Source organism: Tupaia chinensis, unplaced genomic scaffold (genome assembly GCF_000334495.1).
Source record: "Tupaia chinensis unplaced genomic scaffold, TupChi_1.0 Scaffold000709_2, whole genome shotgun sequence".
Taxonomy (NCBI): Eukaryota; Metazoa; Chordata; class Mammalia; order Scandentia; family Tupaiidae; genus Tupaia; species Tupaia belangeri.
Window position 1 is genome coordinate 26,814 of NW_006160233.1, and position 17,500 is coordinate 44,313.

At 37.2% G+C, this 17,500-nt stretch overlaps 1 protein-coding gene across 1 annotated transcript; it reads right to left on the minus strand.

Annotated features, from left to right (window-relative positions):
* Nucleotides 1-973: 973 nt before the first annotated feature.
* Nucleotides 974-1,912, minus strand: LOC102487080 (olfactory receptor 5B12). The gene has a single exon (XM_006160879.1). It carries the CDS (start codon nt 1,910-1,912, stop codon nt 974-976), a length of 939 nt encoding a protein of 312 aa, XP_006160941.1.
* Between the last annotated feature and the right edge of the window lie 15,588 nt (nt 1,913-17,500).

Sequence of the window (17,500 nt, forward strand, 5' to 3'; positions counted from 1 at the left end):
TCAAAGCTCTGGACACTCCCACAAGGTCGACTGTGGTTCAAGCCTTGGACCTGGTGACTTGCTTTCTCACTTTCTTTCTCTGTGTCTTTCTCTGGTCAAATTAAAATAAATTAATAAATAAATAAAATAAAATGCTTCTTTTAAAAAAACTTTTTTAGAAGTCCAGCCCCATAGCCTAATGGCTAAGTGAACCCGATCTCACATGGCCAACTATGGTTGGAGTACAGGCCTCATTTGCATGCTGGGCATACATGTATGCATGCACAAAATTCTAACCAGATGGTGAAATGGAGGAGAAGGGATTGCAGTGTGTGTTTCTGGTGAACACACATAACCTCTGGCAATCAAAAATGTTCCTTTATTTTGTACATAGAAAAAATCTAGTTCAGAGAGTTAAGTCAGGATCCATAACAATTGACTATGTGGGAGTCACTAACTCCCACATAGTCAACAATTGCTAAGATATATAATCAATCCAAATTACCAAGAACAGATGACTGGATTGAAAACATGTAGCACATATACACTATGGAATACTACTCAGTCATTAAAAAGGAGAAGATAGACCTTCTCATTTGATACAAAGTGGGTGAATATAGAATATTTAATGATAAGCAAAGCAAGCCAGACTATGAAAGACAGACTTTCTATATCTCCGTTCAATATATACCAAATGTCTGCACTCTGGAAGAAGCTGAAAGAATGGAAGAGATGATAACAGGGAGGGCAAGCATAGATACCAGGGACTGTAGATGAGGAGGATGGATATTGGGAGGTATTGTGTATATTTAATTACACAAATGTAAAATGTGTATTTAACAGACACAGAATGGAAAGTTATCTCTTGATGATGAGATATATGGTAGTATCCTTGACTCTATTGATGTGCACTGCATGTACGCTGGGAGAAAACCATATTGCAAGCTGTAAAGATGTACAATGATTAAATGTAATAAAAATAAATAAATAAAGATTACATGTTAAACAGAGCCTTCATCTTCTCAATGGCTTTTCTGAAAGCATTATTAACTTCTTTATTCCTTAGACTATAGACAATTGGGTTCAACATGGGCACTATTATTGTATAGAACACAGATGCCATTTGGTCATTGTCCATTGAATGGCTAGAACTGGGTTGTAAGTACATGAAGATCACAGTTCCATAGAATATGGTTACGGCAGTAAGGTGAGAAGCACAAGTGGAGAAGGCTTTTTTCTGTCCTTCTGCTGAGCGCATCCTCAGAATGGCAATGAATATGAACAGATAGGAAGTCAAGATGACTATCAGGGCAAAAGCAACATTGAAAGCTGCCAAGATAAAGAGCACAATCTCATTGATATAGATATCGGAGCAAGAAAGAGCCAGAATTGGAGGAATATCACAGAAAAAATGATGAACCACATTAGAATGGCAGAAGGATAGGCAGAAGGTGAACCCGGTGTGGATTGCAGATTCAATAAAGCCCCAGAGATAGCAGCCTATCGCCATTTGAGCACACACATTGGTGGTTACAGTGCTGGTGTAATGCAAGGGCTTGCACACTGCTGCATGACGATCGTAGGCCATGACAGCAAGTAGAAAGCAATCAACACTAGCGAAAGCCACAAAGAAGAACATCTGAGCAATACACCCCCCGTAAGAGATAACTTTATCCCCTGTGAGAAGCCCAGCCATCACTTTGGGAGTAACAGCAGAAGAATAAACACAGTCTGCCAGAGAGAGGTTACTGAGGAAAAAATACATGGGAGTATGGAGACGAGGATCCAATAGAATCAACATGATTATCCCCAGGTTCCCCATGAGAGTGGTGAGGTAAATGATGGTAAATGTTATGAAGAGGGGGACTTGTAGCTCTGGGATGTCAGTCAGACCCAAGAGTCTAAAGTAATTCACCTCAGTGCCATTCTCCATGAATGTCTTTCTAAAATTGTGTTTCACCTGCCAAAACAAAGAAAGCAAAAATGGATAAATTACCTATGCAGCACACTCATGTCACCCAAACGACATGAGCTTGTCATGATCTCATTATCAATGCAGGCTTCCCAGTACGTCGGTAACTGACATCTGACCTCCAAACTGTAGAAGGGTATACTATATTAGTTCCTGACACCATTCAGGCATTCCAAATAATCATTCAGTTATCTTTAAAATATTTGTTGCTTATTTTCTTTTAGGTTGAAAGTTTGCCTTTCCCCTGGAAATTAGTCTTGCTTTTGTCACTGTTATTTATTAGTTAGATAATACTTACAGTACCTAGGCACTTGCTATGTAACAGCTAGTCTAAGAAAAATAAATATTATCTCTCTTAGTTTTCCCAGCTGTCCTATTAGGAAATTGTCTGAGAACAGTAATACAGTGTTACATTTTTGGATTTTAAATACTGTGAGAGAAGAGATTGTCACAATTTCTCTGAAGTCTAAGGATAAGGTACCTTCAGATAAGTCTGAAGTCTAAGGTGCCCTTTCACATTTCAGAGAATGTTGTCTTTTGTGAAAAACATGTGAAAACCAGTGCAACAACTTCAAAACCATGACCACTGAAACACTGCACTCTACAGTCTGTGCCTCGCTTCATCCTCTTGAGGGAATCGACACAGAATACAGGAAGATGCTCATTCTCTTTTTAACCTTTTAAACAAGCTACATAAATGTCCCTGAGCTTTTATTTCTTCATCTTAAAAAGAGAGAGAGAGATCATTGCATTTTCTGCTTTTACTATATCACAAATTCTTCTATTAATGTAAAAAGATTTTTAAAAACTTTTTTGGAGATGTTTTTGCTATAGGGCGCATGTCAGAAAGACAGAGAGAGACAGAAAGACAGAAAGTGAGAAATCTCCTCCCCAGGGTGGATAGCCAAGCTGCGATCCCTTCTCCTCCATTCTCCTCTCAATATCTTGGGCACACACGCACACATGCCCAGCATGAGTTTAAGCCTCCCAGTCTGGGACTCGAACCATGGTTGACTACATGGTTCATATAGTCCAGCAACATAGCCATTATGCCAACTGCTGGTCTCTAAAAAGAGATTTTTTTAAAAAAATAATACAAGTATTTAGCATATTGTGATAATAAAAAACATGGTCTCTGGGGATGATCTGTCTATCTTCAAATCCTATCATCTCTACTTACTAATTGGGTAACCTTGGACAAGTCACTAGCTTTCTGCACCTCAGTGAAAAGCAGAGATGATAATAGTACTTCATAAGCATATTTGGAGAATGGAATGAGTTGATATAAATAACCCATAATGATGCCTAACACATAGACAATACTGAATAAAGTATATATATTGCTATTATTTTAAAAAGTTTGATTATTTTAAGAAATTAAAAAAAAATAAATAAAAAATAAAAAAAATAGTAGTAGCATGAAAAAATTTCTGAGAAAAACACACATCCATGAACACACACTGTTAATCTTATCTTTGAAATGTACTCCAAATCCATTCACCACCTCTGGTATGACCATTCCAGACCATATCACCATTCAGGTCACACCTGGTAAGAACTGAAGTAAAAACAAATTATTGAGAAAGTGAAGAAAAAGGAATCTGATGCTAAGAGCAGATATGGAGCTTGAGAAAGCGTAGGAAATAAGGAATAGATATTGAAGGATATTGTTTTGTCCTTTTGAATAGATAGTAACATGCTCACTTGACACCTAGTCTTTTTTACTCTAACAATAACATCAGCAACATAATGGGTGGTCATAATGTCCTTCATCCTGGGTGTTTTTGAATCTGAGCCTGAATGCTTAAATTGTGCCATTAAAAAAAAAAAAAAAAGTTTGCTTCTACATGACTCAATGTGCTCAAATATAGCTGAGCACATAACAGAAAAATGAAAGAGATTGATTAAATAATTCTGTAACTGGGACCAGCAGATGGCATAATGGTTATGTTGCTGGACCTCCACATACTCAACTGAGGTTCGAGTCCTGGATCCGGCACTTGAAACTCACATCAGGTGTATGTGCATGTGTGCCTAAAATCCCAAGAGGAGATTGGAGGAGAAGGGATTATAGCATATCCATCACCCCTGGGGTGTGATTTCTCACTTTCTGTCTGTCTCTCCAGAAAGCACATGTACCCTATAGCAAAAATAAATAAATAAATAAATAAATAAATCCTCTAAATAATAATAATAATTCTATAACTATAAACTGTAAGTCAACCTAAGAACATAAAAACTTCCTGAATTTGGGGGCCAGATGCCTGGGTTTGGATTTCTGCTTCTTCATTTAATGGTTTAGACACAATTTCTAAATTATCTAAAGGCAATTTCTTTCCCTCTGCAAAATGAAGACAAGTGGTACTTCAGAGTTATTAGGGAAAAAAAGACTTCTTAAGCTTATATATCTGCATATCCACTGCCTACCAGATTGAAACTTGGAAAAGCCTTAACTGATTTATCTTTGTATCTATGTGCCTACCCTAGTTCACAGCATACAGTTAATAAATTTCTGTTAGATGAATGAAGTCATGAAGGAATAGTTGTTATTCCCATACAAAAGTAGCTCTGTAAAGAGTAATTTCCACTGAGCACTCAATGGCTTCCATGATAACTCCTCTAAAGTTGTAGATGAACAATCTAAGAAGAACTGAATTCACATGCATTCATTGATATTTTCATAGTATAGCTTAATTACTATAAACTTATTCAATACATTTCACATTGTATTCAATATAAATAATGTTGGGCTGACAGGAGGCATGGTGATTAAGGTGTTGGACTCCCACGTGGTCAATCGTAGTTTGAATCCCAGACCTGGTGGCTTGCTTTCTCACCTTCCTTTCTCTCTCTGTATGTCTTTGGTTCAATTTTTTTTTTTTTTTTTTTAAATAACAACAGTGGGAACCAGCAGTTAGCGTAATGGCTATGTTACTGGACTCCCACGTAGTCAACCGCGGTTCGCATCCCAGACCCAGACCCGGTGGCTTAAAACTCACGCTGGGCACGTGTGCATGCATGTCCAAAATGCCCAGAGGAGAATGGAGGAGAAGGGATTGTGGCGTGACCATCCCCCCTGGGGGGGGCGTGATTTCTTGCTTTCTGTCTCTATGTCTCTCTGTGTCTGTCTGGCGAGCGCATGCGCCCTATAGTAAAAACCTCTAAAAAATAATAATAATAATAATAATAACAGGGACCAGCAGTTAGCGTAATGGCTATGTCATTGGACTCCCACATGGTCAACCGTGGTTCATGTCCCAGACCCGGTGGCTTAAAACTCACACCAGGCGCATGTGCGTGCGTGCCCAAGATCCCAAGAGGAGAATAGAGGAGAAGGGATTGCGGCGTGGCCATCTCCCCTGGGGTGTGATTTCTCACTTTCTGTCTCTCTGTCTCTCTCTGTCTGGCGAGCGCACATACACTGTAGCGAAAACCTCTTAAAAAAAAAAGAAAGAAAGAAAGAAAAAATAATAATAACAAATAAAATCAACTAAATAAGTAATTCTTTCAAAATAAATAGTTAATGTCAGTAGTTTTTAAAAAATCCTTGGAGAATACACTCAGTAAAATATAGTTAAATCACAAAAGAAATATATTTTATTCTTATTGGGATATAATGAAGGAAGGTATGTATAAATCAACTTTTTGTTAATATAAACAGATTGTATTTATTACTTATATTCATATAATTAATTACATTGAAGTTACGGTCACCTGTTATATTTATCAAATCTCCAACAAATAAACCCTCCATTAATTTATTTTGGATAAACTGCATTTTTGGTTGTTTCAAGAATTATTTATTTAATTTTATTTATTATTATGTTTTAACTTGACCAGAGAGAGGAAAAGCAAGAAAGCACTTACTACATGGAGATGCACTTCTAAATCTTTTGCTCAATTAAGATAGAAAAGAATAAAAAGTAAAGGCAAGTGTAAGTATAATGGCTCTCTAAAAATTTCGTTTTTGTTTTATGTGTCTGTGTGTGTGCTGAGTCACAATGTGATTGTATTTATTGCTGTAGAGTCCTTATTCAAAAAAGTCTAAAACCTTTGCTCAACAACCTCTGAATAGCCAGTGAAAAGTTAGGCACGAATCTGTGCTTTAGTGACATAGGACTGTGTGTTTCATAAGCGCTCGATATACAGGGCACTGTTTTTTACTAATTCATTTATTCATTCACTCATTGCCTCAATGGATATTTGCTAAGTGCCCACCATTTTGTAAGTATTCTCTTAAGCAAAGGTCTTTTAAATGATGAGAATAATACTGTCTTCTATTATTTGAATAAAATCACCATTTTCCTATATAATAAAGGTTGCTGTGATATCTGAACTCTAGATAAATAGTAGGAAATCATGAGGGTATTAAAGCATGGAATACTAAGCTCTGAATCCTCTAGGAGAAAATGTTTGCCTTTATACCTTTACATAGCACACTCTTTTAGACCACAATCTAAACCTACCACAGAACTGAGCTGGAAGCTTACCTTGCTGTTCAAGGATGGTGACACAATTTCACTTGGGATTCTTATATCTCAAGTTCCACTCAGAACAAAGCAAAGCTCCTGATGAAGAAGTTATTTCTTAATGTCTGGTCATAAAGATGAAGGTATTCTAGGTGGAGAGATACAAGGAAAAGGTAATTATTAGGTAGACATTTAAAAAACTATTCTCCAATCTGTCATACCCAGTTGCTATGAGGATAATTTGGGGAAAGTCTTTAAATACTGTAAAGTGCTGAACAGCTTTAAGAAAAGACCATCACATTCACCATGGACATCATTTTCAGCTGGGGTTTTATAGCCAGCCATCATCGTGGGCTTAGAATAAGATATCAGTGTGAAGTAAGAGCACTTAGTAAAGTAGAAAACCTTTAGCATTAAGATCAATAAATGAACATAAAAAGTCCTGTGGCATACAGGTTGCTCCCTCAATAAATGATGTCAAGTAAGAATATTGGGATGTTAAAGACAAATGACTGAGAATAAATGACTGAAAAACTTACATATACATAAAATTCTCAAGAGATTAGATACCCATGAGAGCAACCACAGTCTCTCACTCCAATCAGAAAATCAACAATGAAACTGACTAGTTCAATGTGGTGAGAAATAACACTTCTATATTTATCTTACTCAGGGTTAGTTATTCTTGACAATGCATAAAGTCTTCAAGAGAGATTTGGTCTTAACTTTTCTGGCAGCAATCAGACTAAATCAGCAAAGGGGTAATAGAAACGAGGTTGGGAAATTACAAATGTTGTGTTGGCCCATGGCAGCATGACTTCCCAAATTCCTATTGAGAAGGCTATAAGTTATGAAGCCCTCTTTGCTTCTGTTCCCTCATTTACAAGATAGAGATGATGATAGTATGTACTTTGTATGGTTGTTAGGAGCACATAAATTAATATTTATAAAGTGCTTAACACAGAGCCTGTTATATAGTAAACCTTCAACAAATTCTAACTATTAAAAAATTCTGTCTTGGGATCAGCAGTTAGCATAATGACTATGTCGCTGAACTCCAATGTAATCAACGGCGGTTCGAGTCCCGGACCTGGTGGCTTAAACTCACGCTGGGCGCATGTGCATGCATACCCAAGATCCTGAGAGGAGAATGGAAGAGAAGGGATTGGGGTGTGGCCATCCCCCTGGGGGGGAGTTGATTTCTCACTTTCTGTCTCTCTGTCTCTCTCTGTCTTTCTGGCAAGCACACACACCCTATAGCAAAAACCTCTCCAAAATAAAAAAATTCAGTCTTGCTTTTTTTATGGGAGAGTCTCTATTTCTGTAAGAGTATTGTATGTTACCCCTGAACATATACAGAATATCTACACTGTAGGGCAGAAACTGGAAGACTGAAAATATAATAGGAACAGCAAGAGGAGATACCATAGACTAGATAGGCAGGGATGGAGAGTTAGATATAGAAAAGAGATACTCAAGGGGGTTTAAAAGGGGAATATTTAATAGATACAAAAATGGAAAGTTTTTAAATATATTTTTTAAAGAATTATCTTAATTTTATTTATTTACTTATTTATTTATTTTGATTTGATCAGAGAGGGACAGAGTGAGAGAGAGATAAAGAAAGAATAGGAAAGTGAGAAGGCAAGCTGCCAGGTCGGTCAGCCATGTGAGTCCAGTGCCCTTAACCACCATGCCAGCTGCTGGCTCCAGGTAAGATATTGTTTATGGTAATATCTTTGACTTGCTTAACATGCAAAGCATTTGTGCTTTGAGAACTCACATCTATGTTATAAATACAACAATGATTAAATGTAAATAAATTTTTAAAAATATTTTTAAAAGAATACAGTCTAAGAAAAAGATCTTTTATTATTTTCAAAATATATCACATCCTTTACAGGCCTTGGAAGCTACATGAGTGAATTCCGAAGACCCTGCAACATAGTCATGGGATTGGGTTATACCCTAAAACCTACAAACTGAGAAATGAAATAAGACACAGTAGAATCACAATGTGAAACGCCTAAGCTGACAAGGCAAATTGAAGAACAAAGCTTTATCTGCAGTGTATTGGATTTACTGTGTCACAGACAAAGCTAAACAAATTTGGAACGCATCAAAATATTTTCAGATATATTCCCTTCTAGAGACTGTAATACATCCACCAGGAAAAGATATCTAATATTTTTTTTCTGGCTCTTCTGGACCCAAACTCTTCTTATCTTTATAGTTTCCCACTAGGTGAAATTTGGTGTAAGGCTGTATAATACAGTTCAAGAGCTCCTCCACAGGAGACTCAAGAGAATGCTCTGAGTTCAAATCCTAGTTCCACCCAAAACTGCCCTGGAACAGGGACAAGTGTCTTAACTTCAGTAAGCCTCACATTCCTAATAAGTAAAATGGGAATAATGATATCCATTTATAGAGTTGTCAGAACTTGGTGATATGAGACCTGTAAAGCAAGCAGCATCAATACACTAAGAAACTCTATAAAGGAAAGCAGTTGTTACTGTAAATCTGCTTGCCATGTTCACAGCCCAACTACCAGTAAAGGAACCTGTCTCAATCAAAGGTATACAATGAGTAACACAAAGGCCAGGATAGTTAGGATTTATCTGTATGAGTTTGTGGCATGTGGCATTAGCCAAAGTCCAGAAACCTTGATAGTGAGGACCAACAGTAGTTATTTTCAGAGGAAGTAAGTGGTGAATGTGCCAGAGGAACTGTCTTAACCAAGATGCTCTGGTGGTTTGATCTTACCTGTACTTCCTACTCTCTGGTTTCCTATATTGAACACAAACTTTCCTTAGCCTAATAGCCAGACTTTCCCATGGTTCTGTGATAACACCATTATTCTCCTAACAAATTCCGTTTTCTGCTTAAGTTAGCCAGAATTGGATTCTGTTGTGTATATCCGAAATCACCTCTCTTCTTGACACACCACCCACATCCATATGATGGGCAAGGACGGAGATGCTGGAGGGAACCGTGTCAGGTTCCACTGTGCTTCTGCTCTATGTCCTGAGGTGTCTCCACTCATCCCTTACCTCCCAAAAGGCCTTGACTAGACGTCTGACCACCACATGCTAAACATCAAAAATCTTCTTTTTATTTTTTTCAGTTTTTGCCTTAGAGTCCCTATGGTCCTAGGAGAGAGAGACAGATACAGAAAGAGTGAAAGTAAGAAATCTCTCTCCCACAAGGAGGGCCACTCTGTAATCCCTTCTCCTCTATTTCCCTCCTGGGATCATGGGCATACAAAAAGACACACATACACATGCACGCCTGGCGTGATTTTCAAGTCACTTGGTCTGGGACTTAAACCATGGTTGGCCAAATGGCAGTCCAGCAATGTAACCACTCCACCATCTGCTGGTCCCTCAAAAATGTTAAACTATAGCTTTTATATGTTACATATGGTGAAAACAGACATCTTTCTTCATCTCTACTTACTCACATTTTCTTGGCTTACTTACTTAACCATGATGTTGTATTAACTTTATGCAGCAGAGAAATTCCCACTCAAGTAGGTGGGGAAAAAAATAAAAGCTATGCAGGTGGCATGGTGTTTAAGGCACTGGACTCTCACATGGCAGACCGCGGTTGAAGTCCCAAGCCTGTCCGCTTAAAAAATCACACAGGTGCTTGTGTGTGCCCAAAAATCCCAGAAGGAAAGTGGAGGAGAAGGGATTGGCGGCAGCCATCCTCTCTTGTGGGTGATTTCTCATTTTCTCTCTCATTGTCTGTCTCCATTGAAATGCATGTGCCCTATGGCAACAAAACAATAAATAAATAAATAAAAGCCATGAAGGAGCACAATGGGCTCAGCTCTCAGGCTTTCTATTTCGACAACATTTAAGTATAAATTTATAGAAGTAGCTTTTTTCGTGAATAACAAAGAACAAACAAACAAAACAAATAACAACAACAAAAACCCGTTAAGTATAAACAGGACTATTTCTTATAAGGCTGATCTGGTAGTGATGAACTCCCTCAGTTTTTCTTTGTGAAAGTCTCTCTCACCTTCATTTCTAAAGGATGGCTGCCCTGGGTGATGTTTTCTTGGTTGGCAGTTGCTTTTTTGTTTTCACTTTTTTACTTTGAATCATTCCATTCTCTCCTAATCTGTCAGGTTTCTGCTGAGAAGTCTGGTACTAGGCCTTTTGGGAATCCTCTCTATGTGACCTTTCCCCTCCCCCCAAATTAAAATGTTTTCATTCAAAGATAAATCTTTTTTTCTTCTAGTACTTATAAGAAACCAACCAACAACAGCAACAAAATACTTTTAACAGGTTTACATTTGGCTTCGAAAAGACTTGCTTCTCTTCACTTGTGATTTCAGGATCCTCTGTCTTCGATCATTCATGGCTTCATTACACTATGTCTTGATGTGGTCTTATTTGCATTGAATCTTATTGCTGAGCTGAGTCTTTTGTGTACCTGGGTATTTAACTTTTTCCAAGTATTGAAAGTTTTCTGCATTATTTCCTGTAATAAACTTTCTACCCACTTACTTTCTTTACTCCTTGAATATCGATAACTCATGAATTTACTCTTTTGGTGCTATCTTATAAATCTTACACACCTTGTTTATTACTTTTTATTCTATTTTTCCTCCTGGTTACATATTTTTTTCTTTTTTTGGGGGGGGAGGTTTTTGCTACAGGGTGCATGCTGCGCTCGCCAGACAGACAGAGACAGAGAGATAGAAAGCGAGAAATTACCCCCCAGGAGGGATGGCCACGCCGCAATCCCTTTGCCTCCATTCTCCTCTTGGGATCTTGGGCACACATGCACACACGCCCGGTGTGAGTTTTAAGCCACCGGGTCTGGGACGCGAACCGCAGTCAACTACATGGGAGCCCAGTGACATAGCTATTACGCTAACTGCTGGTCCCCCTGGTTACATATTTTCAACTAAAATGTTGAGGTAAATGAGGGTAAACATAAAATGTAGGAATTGTAGTTTGGGGGTATCAGTTAATCCTAGAAAGAATTGTCATTTCTGTATTGTGATCCAGATATTATTTGAGAATCACCAGAAAATACCTGTGGAAATGAGAAATAAAGGAATGGAGGGTTAAATGAAAAAGAGACTGCACAAAACTGGGAAGTTATCCACTGATGATAATATGTTTGGTAATAGTTTTGTTCTAATATGCAGTGTATCCATACTGGGAAAATTCATTTTGTATACTGTGAAGATGTACAGGGATTAAATGTTAAAAAAAAAAAGAAAGAAAGAAAAAGAAATGAAATAAAGTTAAAAATAGAAACACAAATAAAAGAAAGAAAAAGAAAAAGATTGCAGTAAGGACACCACTTAAAGGACGATTGAAATGTGTAAATATTTCGTGGATTTTTTTTTTCACTATAGAAAGAATTTCTTCAGTATAAAGTACATATATGAAAAGAAAAAAAAACTTAGTGAATATATTATCTGGAGTGTAACAGGTTATTGGTATTGAAGATTCTCACGGATCATTCACCCAACTTCCTGATTTTGTATCTGAGTAAACCAGGGTAGAGAAAAAGATAACGACTTGTCTGTGGTCACATACAAGGGATCTTCAGACAGTTTATCGAAATGTATATTATGAAAAAACCATGCATGGGTTTCAAAAAAATTTTGTGCCAAAATACACTAGTTCTTTAATTCTGTTTTTCGACACACTTTTAGAAATCCCCTTATATATTTAATGATCCCATATCCCAGACAAGATCTGAGTCTAAAAACACTTGATTCTTCCATAGTGTTCACATTCTAGAAGATGGATATACTTACAAGCATGTACACACACACACAGAGCCAATCCTCATTAGTTCTGGTTGTTGTGTTCTACAAAATCACTGTGAACACTGAATTGATGACTACTTATAGCTCCTAGTAAAAATACTTATATATATATAAGTTTTTGCCATAGGATGCATGTACTCACCGGAGATAGAAAGAGAAAGGGAAAATGAGAAATCACTCCCCCCTAGAGGGGATGGCCACATCACAATCTTTTCTCTTCCACTCCTCTCAGGATGTCTGGCAAGCATGCACATGTGCCTGGTGTGATTTTCAAGTTGCCGGGTCCATGTGAGAGTCCAGCACCTTACCACCATGCCACCTTCTGGCCCCCATAACTTTTTTTTTAAATTAGTCTCCTTAAAGATGCCTTATTTACTAAATCATTAACACTGAACTCAACAGACAACAGCATTATAGCTCATGACTGATTGGCTATCCAAACACATGCATGTCTCCTTAATACACCTCACAGCTCTATTGAGCTTAGGAACTTTAGATAACACTTCAGCACCACACTTGGAGGAAATTACCAACACAAAGCACAAAAACGTGAAAACCCAGCACCAAAGAGACTACTGAAAGGACAATTGTTTACAGTAAGAAAGTTGAAACAAGCAGTCAGAGCAACTGCCTTGATTAAACTCAGCTGGGAATGTGCACACCAGGCAACTCAGATTTTTCATCTCTCTGCATCACGTCCCCATGAAAACACTGCAAGTATTGATTCTGGGGTTACAAATAAATTTTAGCAAATAGACAAATTTGCAAATCCAGATCCTGCGAATAATGATAATTGGACTATTTGTGTCTGTATCCATTTAATCCTCTCAACAATGCTATGAGGTAACTAAATATTACCCTCATTTATCTTATTAGATAATTTAGACTCAAAAAGAGTTGAGTGGGACTAGCAGATGGCATAATGGTTATATCTATGGAATCCCACGAGGCCAACCACAGTTTGAGTCCCAAATCAGCAACTTAAAACATGCTAGGCACACGTGTGTGCATTCTCAAAATCCTGAGAGGAGAATGGAGGAAAAGAGACTGCAGCATGGCCATCTCCCCTTGGGGAGTGATTTCTCACTTTCTGTCTCTGTCTCTTTGGTGAGCACATGCTCCTCATAACAAAAATATCTCTAAAAAAAAAGAGTTTAGTAATTTGTTTAAGTTGACAGGCAAGTATTAACTGGCAGCATCAGGCTTTGTGTTGAGGCCGATTCGTTTCCAAGTTCCTTTATGGGAACTTAACTGAAATTAAATTTAATTGAATTCATTCAATTCACATTTACCCACTGAATTCATTGGATTCATAATGTTAGTTATTAGTACTGAAGTGACTATGGATTTGGGACTTACCACGGAATAACAGGATGTATATACATATATATATGTATGTTAAGTAGATGCAGTGTGATATCTGCAGCAGCAGAGGTGTACACAACGAGCAAAACCTAAAATTCTTATTTATTTGTTTATTTATTTATTTATTTATTTATTTGTTTATTATCCTAATCTTGTTTATATTACATTGAATTGCATATGACTATACAGTGTATTACATTTCTTTTACCAGAAGGAATACTACACATATCAGTCAAGACAGAGACATTAAAATCCCCATCTTCATCGTACAATAGCTTCTCATTCTTTTCCCAATTATTATTACTATTCCAATTATTTTTTTAAACAATCACTATTTATCATTTTGCTTGTAAAAAGATTTTCCCCAGTATGAAATACTTCTCAGACCAATCCAGTTGAGAAAACTATACATGTTATCAAAAAATTCTGAAGTGGGACCAGCAGTTAGCATAATGGCTATGTCGCTGAACACCCATGTAGCCGACCGCAGTTCAAGTCCCGGACCTGGTAGCTTAAACTCATGCTGGGTGTGTGTGCGTGTATGCCCAAGATCCCGAGAAGAGAATGGAGGAGAAGGGATTGCGGCGTGCCCATCTCCCCGGGGGGTGATTTCTCGCTTTCTGTCTTTCTGTCTCTCTTTGTCTGTCTGGCCAGCGCACTCACCCTATAGCAAAAACCTCTCAAAAAAAAAAAAATTCTGAAGTGAAGGTAATATACTGAGAGCTCAAGCCCTTGGAAGAGGTGCTTATGCACACAAATAGAACCTACCATTTACTACCTGAAAGACAATGACTATCTTAATTAAGTTCTTTGAGGTCTCATTTTTTTTCACCTCTAAAATGAAGATCTAATATGGAGGGAAAATTATTAGAGTTGGTAAAATAACATATAAAAAATAATAAGTATGAGCTTGTTGAGTGTTTGCTCTAATATTATTGTCAGGATTAAATGATGGTCACCGTCTTGGTTTAGTAAAAAGAGAAGCAACGTCCAGGTCTTCAGGTCAGAATTAGTTTAAACTCTAATGGCCTTACTGCTTGATTTACCTTTCCTCACATACTATGTCCACTCTGATTTTCTGGTCTCCCCAGTGTCCTTCCTCTGGTCATATCAGTGACTGTGTGAAAAAATTTTCAATTTTTCTTTGAGATATATATTTTGCCTTTGATTGAAATAGTTTCCTTCTGCTTTGAATTCATTCTGATTTTCATTTCTGTCACTCTTAGCTGGGTCACAAACATCTAGGGTTGAAATTTTAAGGTCATGGGTTTGACTTTAGCTTTTACATCTATTTTGGTGCTTAGGTCTGGGTTGGAAACTTTTTCATCTGCAATTGAAGCCTGTCACAGCTTCCACTCATTGGTAACCACTGTTCTCTACCATCTTTCCCTGACTTCTCACAACTCCACTTTAGATGCCTAGTTCCTAAAGGCACTTGTGTTTGCTCACCCTTGATAAGCATAATAATGTGTTTAGTATATACATTAGTCTAATAGGCCATAATCTCTCATAAGAGCATTTGACATATGTACGTTTTATTTTATCCTTACTTTGTAAAATAAGTAGGATAAAATTTATGTTACAATTTTATGAAAGATAAAAGTAATAATAATAATAAAAGATGGATTATAAATTGACAAGATTAAAACTTTAGAAGCGATGTCATCTGACAACTTTATCCGCAATGTTATAAGGTAGATAGTACTATAACCCACATTTTGTCATTAGTGAAACTGAGAACCTAGAGGTATGTAATTTCCTAAAAGTCCACATCTAGTAAACTATAGATTCAAGATTTATATAGTTGATAATATTTTATCCTTAGTCACCAAACTTCCAGGTTTTCTAGATATCCTAGTAATGATATGGGTAAGATTAAGGAAGAAAGAAGTTAAAATAAAGGTTTACCCTGTCTTTTTTGAACATTTATGTAATCTAACCTGGGCATCAAGCTGACTTCTCTCTTTTCTTTTTTTTTTTTTTAATGTTATTATTATCATTTTGGCAACATGTACATTTCTAACAAAGTTTGTCGTGGCTGTTAAAAAGTGTTTTATTTCCCAATTCATATTACTCTTACATTGAGTCCATGGCATCTCAGGCAACTTAGATCAATGTTTTAAAAAAGAGGGACCAGCAGTTAGCATAATGGCTATGTCACTGAATTCCCACATAGTCAACCACTGTTCGAGTCCCTAATAACATCAGTGTTGTTCTATTTCTGAATCTCTATTTTTGCTGCAGTAATGATTAATCTCTTTATCCTTTGCCTAACATTGTACTATTGAATACTGAAGCTTTATTTTGAATCTAAAAAGGAGATAGTATGAATACTCCAAACTTATTCTTCAAAATATTTTTGGTCTTTCTAGTCCCTTTGAGTTTTCAGGCAAATTTACAATGAGATTGCCAAATTTTTCAAAAATTATTACTGGGATTTTGATTGAAATTGTGTTAAATCTACAGATCAGTTTTGGCAGGACAGAAATTTTACAATTATTGAGTCTTCCAATCCATGAACATAGTAATACTACTGCATGCTATAAGATTTATACTTGAGTATTTCATGTTGGTGATACTGTTGCAAATGTTATTGTTTTTAAATCTCAATTTCTAATTATTTATTCATACTATATAAATTATGGCAGATTTTTGTGGTATAATCTCATTTCTTAAGAACTTTCTAAATTCATGAATTCTGTAACTCTTTTGTCAGGTTGTTTGGGAGTCTCCAAGTATAAAATCATGTCTCTGTGAATTGTAGGAATTTTACTTGTTTCTTTCCTTTTGTTGAGAGATTTTTGCTATAGAATGCATGAGCTCCCTGGAGAGACAGAGAGATAGAAAGCTAGATATCACGCCCCGCCCACCCAGAGAGGATGGCCATGCTACAATCCCTTCTCCTCCATTTCTTCTTGGTATTTTAAGAATGCATGCCATATGCCTGGTATGAATTTTAAGCCACCAGGTCCTGGACTCAAACAACAATCGACTAAGTGGGTGTCCAACGATGTAACAATTATACCATCTCTTGTTCTTTTACTTGTTTCTTTTTAACTATCTTTTTTATGTCCTAATTTATTGAGTAGAAAGGCTATTACGATGTTGGATGGAGGTGGTAAGGAGACATTCGTACCTTAAAGAATTAGTCTTTTGGGAACCAGCAGTTGGCGTAATGGCTATGTCGCTGGACTCCCACGTAGTCGACCATGGTTTGCGTCCCAGACCCAGTGGCTTAAAACTCAAGCCGGGAGCGTGTGCATGCGTGCCCAAGATCCCAAGAGGAGAATGGAGGAGAAGGGATTGTGGCGTGACCATCCCCCCTGGGGGTGATTTCTCGCTTTCTGTCTCTATGTTTCTCTCTCTCTCTCTGTCTGGCGAGCGCACATACCCAATAGTGAAAAACTGCTCCAAAAAGAAAAAAAGAATTAGTCTTTTACCATAATATGTGAAACTAGTTATAGATTTTTTTCATAGTTTTTTTTTTTTAATTATGTTTAGAGGGACCAGCAGTTGGCAAAACAACTCTGTCTCTGGACTCCCATGCAGTCGACCACAGTTCAAGTCTCAAACCTGAGGGCTTAAACTCATGTCAGCTGCGTGTGCGTGCATGCCCAAGATCCCAAGAGGAGAATGGAGGCGAAGGAATCGCAGCACAGCCAACCCCCCTGGGGGATGATTTCTCACTTTCTGTCTCTCTGTCTCTCTGTCTTTCTGGTGAGTGCACTCACCCTATAGCAAAAACCTCTAAAAAATGTTTAGAAAGCTATTATTCATAGTATTCTAATCATTTTTTTATTTATTAATTTATTTTTCTTTTTTTAACATTAATATGCTATACATCATTACAGTATACAAAATGAATTTTTCATCCAAAATACACTGTCTGTTGGCTCAATCAAGCACATCAACATA

Coding starts and splice junctions, on each gene's coding strand:
- LOC102487080 (XM_006160879.1), bottom strand. CDS start 1,912: ATGGAGAATGGCACTGAGGTGAATTACTTTAGACTCTTGGGTCTGACT.